At 40.0% G+C, this 7,819-nt stretch overlaps 1 protein-coding gene across 5 annotated transcripts in view; it reads left to right on the plus strand.

Annotated features, from left to right (window-relative positions):
• The first annotated feature begins 5,040 nt into the window (after positions 1–5,040).
• Positions 5,041–7,819, plus strand: part of EPB42 (erythrocyte membrane protein band 4.2) — a 21,926-nt gene continuing 19,147 nt past the window's right edge. For 4 of the 5 annotated variants that reach the window (XM_015557614.1, XM_015557615.1, XM_015557616.1 and 1 more), the window contains exons 1-2: positions 5,434–5,590; positions 6,801–6,986. In XM_015557614.1, the coding sequence (XP_015413100.1) occupies positions 5,521–5,590; positions 6,801–6,986 (256 nt within the window). In that variant the 5' untranslated portion in view covers positions 5,434–5,520. Of the gene's footprint in view, positions 5,281–5,433; positions 5,591–6,800; positions 6,987–7,819 lie in introns of those variants that run through there. The other variant, XM_006778034.2, reaches the window with a different exon arrangement.

Here is a 7,819-nt window from a genome sequence, read left to right on the forward strand (position 1 = left end):
AAACAATAAAAAAATTTATTTTTTAAAAAAAGTAAAAATAGACAAATAGAACTACACCAAACTCTGAAGCTCTTGTTCATCAAAGGTTGAAAAGCAACCTATGGAATGGGAGAAAATATTTACAAACATAAATCTGATAAGGGGTTAATATCCAGAATATATAAAGGACTCCTATAACTCAACAACAAAAACATCAAATAACCCAATTTAAAAATAGGCAAAGTGTCCTGGTCGGTCTGGCTCAGTGGTTAGAGTGTCAGTCCTTGGACCAAAGGGTCTAGGGTTTGATTCCCAGTCAAGGGCACGTACCTCAGTTGCAATTTTCCTAGGCCGGGTAAGGGCGCATACAGGAGGCAACAAATCGATGTGTCGATATTTTTCTCTCTCTCTCTCTCCCTGTTCCCTCTCTTCCACTCTCTTCCTCTAGAACTCAATGGAAAAAATAGCCTCAGGTGAGGATTTTTAAAAAAAATAAGCAAAGCATTTGAATAAACATTTCTCCAAAAATGATATACAAATGGTCAACAAGCATATGAAAAAAAATTCTTAATATCACTGATCATAAGAGAAAGGCAAATCAATACTGCATTCAGATATTGCCTCCCACCCACTAAGATGGACAATATAAAATTTTAAAAAACACACACACAGAAAATAACAAGCATTGGTGGGGATGCGGAGAAGTTGGAATTTTTGTGCCTTGTTGGTAGATTGTAAAGTAGTGCAATCACTTTAAAGAACAGCATGTCAGTTCCTCAAATAATTTAAAATAGATCTGCCATATTATCCACCAACCCCGCTTCTGGGTATATATCCAAAAGGATTGAAAGCAGGGTCTTGAAGATATATTTGCATAACCATGTTCATTGCACTGTTCACAATAGCCATGAGGCAGAAGCAACCCAAACACCATCAATGAATGAACGGATAATCAAAATGTGGTTATACATACAATAGAATGTTATGCATGGAAGGAAATTCTGTTACTTGCTACTACATGGGTGGACTTTAAGGACGTTATGCTAAAGTGAAAAAAGGACAAATACTATATGTTTCCACTTACATGAAGTATCTAAATTAGTCAAATTAATAGATATTGAAAGAATGCTACTAGATATATAGATATAGAGAATGGTGGTTGCAAGAGGCTGAGAAGAGTAGGCAAAAGGGACTTGTACCTAGTGAGCATAGCGTTTCAGTTCTGCAGGATTAAAGGTTCTGGAGATCTCTTTCACACAATGAAAATATACTCAGCACTCTGAACTGTACGCTGAAACATGCTTAAGATGATAAATGTTCTATCACAATAAAAAGAATTTTTTTAACCGCTCTATGCTATTCCAATGTTTACAACTTTGTTAGATAAATAATAATGACGATGATAATATCCATGACAATGTCAACGGGAATAAAAACTTCCATTGACTGAGTTCCTGAAAACAAACAAAACTATGTTTTAGTTTTTGTAAGTTTTAGTCTATTTCCTATGTATCTTTACTCCTGGGGTACAGACCTTTGGGGGGGGGCACTGAAGACCTGGGGTGTTTATGGAGGCCCTTCATCCTTAGTAGCCCTGGAAGTTCAGTTTTTATTCTCCAACCCTGTGAGACGGCCAGAAGATCTGCTCAGACTCGCAAGCTATCATCTGTCAATTATGAATCAGCAAATCCCGCAAAGGGAAAAGTGACAGTGCGTCAGGCTCACCTCTCTGAGCTTCTCTTCTCTCCAGATCTCCATCCCTCAGACCCTTGCTGCCTTGATGCTTTCCGGTATTTAAATTTTTATTCAGCTTTTCTAATTATTCTCCATAGGGGAGATGGTATCATGCTCGTCTGCTATATCTAAAAGCAGAAATCCTTGAGAACTTTTAGGAGATTTGTATAGAGAGACCTTCTCAGTGGTGGTTTAGATTACAGGCCAATGTGAAATCAAATATATGGGATTTGGGCTGGAAGACCCTTGTTTGAGTCGTCTTTACCATAACCTGTGGGATGTTGGGAAAGCCTCAACTCCTGGGAGTTTAGAGATGGATACATTTCTAGTGAGTGGACAGCATGTATACAGACATAGGTATGATGTAGGTTCTTGGCTTCATTGTTCATTCTATCTTATCTCCATTTCTACTCGTCTTTCATCTTTTGCATCATTTTAATATATGCTCTTCTGAAACATCATGTTTCATTGTTAGTCATCTTAAATTCTCTCTGGCAGTATTTTAATTATTCTCAATAGGGGAGATGGTATCATGCTAGTCTACTATTCATTATTCATTCATTAAAATAAACATGTTTACTCCCTGATCCTCACCAATTAAATTGAAATAATGATCCCTTATTTAGTTTACAAGACTGAGGTTCAGATCACACGAGATAACGTATATGAAAGTGCTTTGTAAAGCACTGTACCAGCACAATTAATTTATTTGAACCTGGGAGTCATGTTCAATGTATTTTCTTCTTTGCCCTTCAAATTCTGTCCATTAGCATGTCTTGCCAATTTAACCCCTTACATTTCTGTCAAATCTGTCCACCTCTATCTTCACCAAAACTCCTTTGACCAGGCCACCATCATCTCTCACTTGAACCATGTCTTTTATTGGTCCTCTCTCTTCCACTTTTCCCCCCACTAAATACTTTTCCCTATTTTACTCAGCCTCATATTTTTTAAATGCAAATCTGATTGTGTTACTCTCTTGCTTAAAATACCATTCAATAGCTTCCAAGCACACTGAGGGGAAAAAATCAAAACATTTGACTCAACTCTGCAAGCCCTTGCCTTACCTCTTCCCATCACAATCTGTGCTCCAGTTCCATGGCCTTCCTTCAATTGCTCCCTGCCTTAGGGCCTTTGCACATGCCGTTCTAGCTCCTCTCACCCAGCCCCTCCCCTTGCCCCATTAACTAGCTAACTCCCACTTATCCTTCCAGTTTCTCAGCTTAAATATCACTCTCTGAGAAGCCTCCTGACCACCACACCTAGGTCCTAGAACTTGAAGCCTCTCTTTTATAGCAAGTAAATAATTAATGGTGTAAGCATTTCATACTGCCTGATTCCCGTGCTGCAATATAAGCTCCTGGGTAACAGGGACACATTTATCTCATTTGTTACTGAATTACCAGTGCCTGATAAGTTCCTGATGCACAGCAGTGCTCAATAAATACTTGTGTCATCAATGAATAAATGAATTCTTGGGTACACAGCAGCTGACAATTTGTTTTTCTGCCAGAGGCTGGGGAGTTAAAAGGAGTGAGTGCTAGGAAGCAGAACAGACCTTTTCAGTCATTCCTCCCTCTATCCTTCTCACATTATACACTCACCGTTCAACCAAAGGAGTGTCTGTTTCATAGGCTACCCCAAAAGTGCCCCAAGTGACATACTGCTACATCATGGTTTTTTGTGAAGCTCCATGGGACTGAATTTCCTTATCCAGAAGTAATAACTTTTCAGAAATATTTTATATAAACACAAGTAAATTCATATATATTCTCCCTACACACATATATCCTGTGTACAAAGGTAGCTTGCTCTTCACACTGCTCTATAGCTTGCTTATTCCATTTAACAAGATAGCTTGGAGAGTGTTCTGTATCAGTTGATATAGAGCTACTTCATTCTTTTTCAGACTTGTATTCTTTTGAATGCATGTCTCATAATTTATCTGTCCAGTACCTTATTTATGGACATTTAGGTAGTTTCCAATATTTTGCTATTGTAACTACCAGTGCAATAGATATACTTGTATATATTTCATTTTATACATATTTGGTTATTTGCATGATAGAATACCTAGGGGTGACTCAGAAGTATAGACATTTCAAGTTTTGGTAGATATTAGTTAAATATTACTTGCCACATTTAGCACTTACTTAATGTATATATTTGGTTTATGTACACTAATATCATATTATGTCTTAATATCTAGGAAGCCTTTAGAAATTTATTTTTGAACCTTAGAATCAACTTTTCTAGTGTCAGAAAAAAAACCTTGTTGGCATTTAAAATATTTTTTTTATTGATTTCAGAGAGTAAGGGAGAGGGAGAGAGAGAAACATCAATGATGAGAGAATCATTGATCGATTGTCTCCTGAACACCCCCCCCCCCGCCACTGGGGGCTAAGCCTGCAACCTGGGTGTGTACCCCAACAGGGGATGGAACCATGACCTCCTGGTTCATAGGTCAATGCTCAACCACTGAGCAATGCTGGCTGGGTGGCATTTTTATTGAGAATGCATCGAAGTTAAGATCAGCTTACTTATTATCTTATCCTTTATAAGGTGATTATAAAGTTTTAAAAGTATAAAAGAGCCAACAGCAGAAAAATCACCGTATGACCTCCCCCTCCCCCTACTGCCAGCTCTCCTCCCCACAGGCAACCATTGTTCTTTGCTGTTTCTTCTATATCCTTCTACAGATAGCCCATATGCAAGCAGACCAGTACAGCTGCCCTGAGAATGCTTCTGGTGACAGTTCCAGAAGCCCAATAAATAGCTGGGCTGTAGAAGGTCAAGTGCAGCCAAATAGGAGATCCTCTCCTGTGTCTTATCTCCTCTGTGACTAGACAAGTAGAACAAGGAAAAAAATGGGCTCTGCATCCCAAGATAGTTCCACACCCTGTGATAGAGAGCCCAGACCACACAGGCTCGGAAGAGTTTGGGCTCTGGCTTCTGCTTTCAGGACATTTATTTTTCACCAGCAAATTCTACCTCCTTATCTCTTTCACACAGATGAGTCCCAGGCATACATGTTCTCCCTTCGTATTATCAAAACAGCCCACAAACATCTAGCAACTTACAGCCCGTGCTATGCTTAGGGCCTGAGATTTGGGGTTGGATGTGGGCTTCCTATTTGTGGATTCATCTCTTCCAGAGTCGTTCAGTGTCCTCCAGGTAACATCTCAGAGGGTCACCTGAGGCCACTGGAGCACCAGGCTTAGAGGTTTCTTCCAGGATTCTTCAGATGGCAGATCTTTCCCACTCCAGCCTGCCAGACAACCCTGCCTGGGCCTCCTGGCTCAAGAGATAAAATGAAAAAATGGAAACTCCCAACAGCTGGTTCAAGAGATACCAGTCGGGAGGGAGCAGGAGAGAAGAAACTTGTCAGGGAGCTCACAAGAGAAGCAGAAGGAAACTCCACTATTTATAGATTCTTAAGCCAACAAAAGTACCTCCATTATTTTTTTGTCTGGAAGACAGATTCAGAGAGGAAGCCCCAAGCAACAGTTCAAGACAGACACTTCCTGTGGCCAAGTGGATAAGGGCAGCCTGCAGCCATGGGACAGGGTGAGCCACGCCAACTCTCCATGGGGTTTGCTGGACTGTCAGTGGCCCCTCCATCGCTAAGTGTTTTCATTAAAGGAAGTAGGATGGTGGTGGAGGTGATGGGTGGTGTGACTATGTTGAGGAGTGGTAATGGGTGCTGGTAGTGGAGGTGGCGATGGTGGTGGGGCTATGCAGTAGCAACAGAGTAGCAACTTACTGTGGCAGTAAGTTTGTGGTCATAATTGTATTGATGGTGGTAAGATGGTGATAATGGCTAACATGGATTTATATTCTTGTCCCAGGATCATATGCATAGAAAATATGAGTAGAGGTGAGCAAGATTCTGGATTTTATTCATTGCTTCAGGATTGGGACAAGAAAAGGGGTCAACGATGAGAACAAGCACCACTCTTATTAATAATAATAATAATAATAATAATAATAATAATAATAATTGCTGTTTAATTTAATGGGATTTATGTGTCTGACCCTAAGCTAAGTGTATTACAGTAGTCCCCCCATCAATGTTTTCACTTTTGTGGTTTCAGTTACCATGGTCAATTGTGATCTGAAAATATTAAATGTAAAATTCCAGCAGTAAACAATTCATACGTATTAGGTCGTGGGCCACTCTGAGCAGCATGATGAAATCTCACACGGTGTGCTTCCTGGGATGTGAATCATCTCCTCGTCCAGTGTGTTCATGGCATATGCTACCCTCCCCTTAGTCACTTAGTAGCCATCTCGGTTATCAGAGAGGCTTTTGTGGTATCACAGTGCTTGCATTCAACTAACCCTTATTTTACTTACTAATGGCCCCAAACCACTCACATAACTTTTATTACAGTATATTATTATAATTGTTCTATTTTATTATTAATCGTAACTGTTCATTTCTAATTGTGACAAATTTATAAGTTAAACTTGATCATGTGTGTATGTATAGGAAAAATACAGCATATAGCAGCAATTTTCAACATTTTTCATCACATGGCACACATAAACTAATTATAAAATTCTGTGGCACACCACAAATATATTTTTTGCCGATCTAACAAAAAGTAGGTATAATTTTTGCTTATTCACGCTGGACGGCTATTGTTGTGCTGGCTGTTTTCACTTTTTTCTTTGACAATTTAAGGGGAAAGAGGTCCATGCCCCTGACTAAACAGTCAGGTTTTGCACATTTAAAAAATTCTTATTGCACACCGGTTGAAAATCTCTGGTATTCTATAGGATTTGGTACTCTTTGCAGTTTCCAGCATCCACTGGGGTCTTGGCATGTGTCCCCTAGGGATAAGGGGGTGGGGAGGACTACTGTATATATATATTACTTTATTGAATCTCCACACCCCTGCAAGGAGGAGTGATCACTCTCAGGAAGAGAAAATTGAGGGTCATAGTAGTTAAGTTATTTGCCTTAGCAAACTAGTAAGTTGAGCCAAGGATTTTTGAACCCTGGTCTTGCTGACTCCTGAGTCTCTGCTTTTACTTACTTGTCACAATTGCCTAGTCTCCATGTTTTCTCTCTTTCCACACAGCCCTGGGGATCAAGAGCTGCGACTTGCAGGCAGCAAGAAACAATGAGGAGCACCATACCAAGGACATCAGCTCCAGGCGCCTAGTTGTGAGGAGGGGACAGCCCTTCACCATCAGGCTGCACTTCCGGGCTCCAGTCCACGCATATCTGCCTGCCTTAAAGAAGGTGACCCTCACTGCACAAACTGGTAAGTGGAGCAGGCCTGGACCCCTTTGGCAACAGGACTGGAGGGTTCTTTCCCATCACCCGCTCAGGGAACTAAGGGACAAATGACCTACATGGGACCTGGACCTCAAGAAGTTTTGCCCACCCAGCAGGGCTGTTGTGAAGAGAAGATATTGTGCATAATAAGTCTTATTTGATATGATTCAGAAGTTGCTTCGCAGCATTATCACTAGGGGGTTCCTTTTAGTTGCAAATATAATATCAGTTCTGTAGAAAAGCCTGAGGGGATCTAATCCCGGCTGAATATCACATTTAATTGTTACTATTTATTGGATCTGTACTACATGTCAGATATTCGGCCAAGGGATTGATATGCAATATCTCATTAAGACCTCACATTGACACCCGAAAGCAGGTATTATTTTTTTTTTTACTGTAAATAAGTTTTTATTTTGAAAAGTCATGCTTTATCTAGTGATATATAAATGCATTTTATGCAGATGCTTATGTTTTTTTTTAATTTTAATTTTTTTTAATTTTTTATTACAAAGGGTATTACATATGTGTCCATTTCCCCCCACCCCCGCCGCCCTAGATAGTCCCTAGCCTCCCCTATTCCCCAGTGTCTTATGTCCATTGGTTATGCTTTTATGCATGCATACAAGTCCTTTGGTTGATCTCTTACCCCGCTACCTCCTGCCCCCCAACCCTCCCCGGCCTTCCCGCTGCAGTTTGACAATCTGTTTGAGGAAGGGAGGAAAAGTTTAATTCAATAAGTAAATATTAAGTGGCTTAAAATAGTAACTAAATGAAAAAAATTCTCCAACTGAATAATGAAGGTGGAAGAAAATAGAA

This window comes from Myotis davidii, unplaced genomic scaffold (assembly GCF_000327345.1).
Source record: "Myotis davidii unplaced genomic scaffold, ASM32734v1 scaffold46, whole genome shotgun sequence".
NCBI classification, from domain to species: domain Eukaryota; kingdom Metazoa; phylum Chordata; class Mammalia; order Chiroptera; family Vespertilionidae; genus Myotis; species Myotis davidii.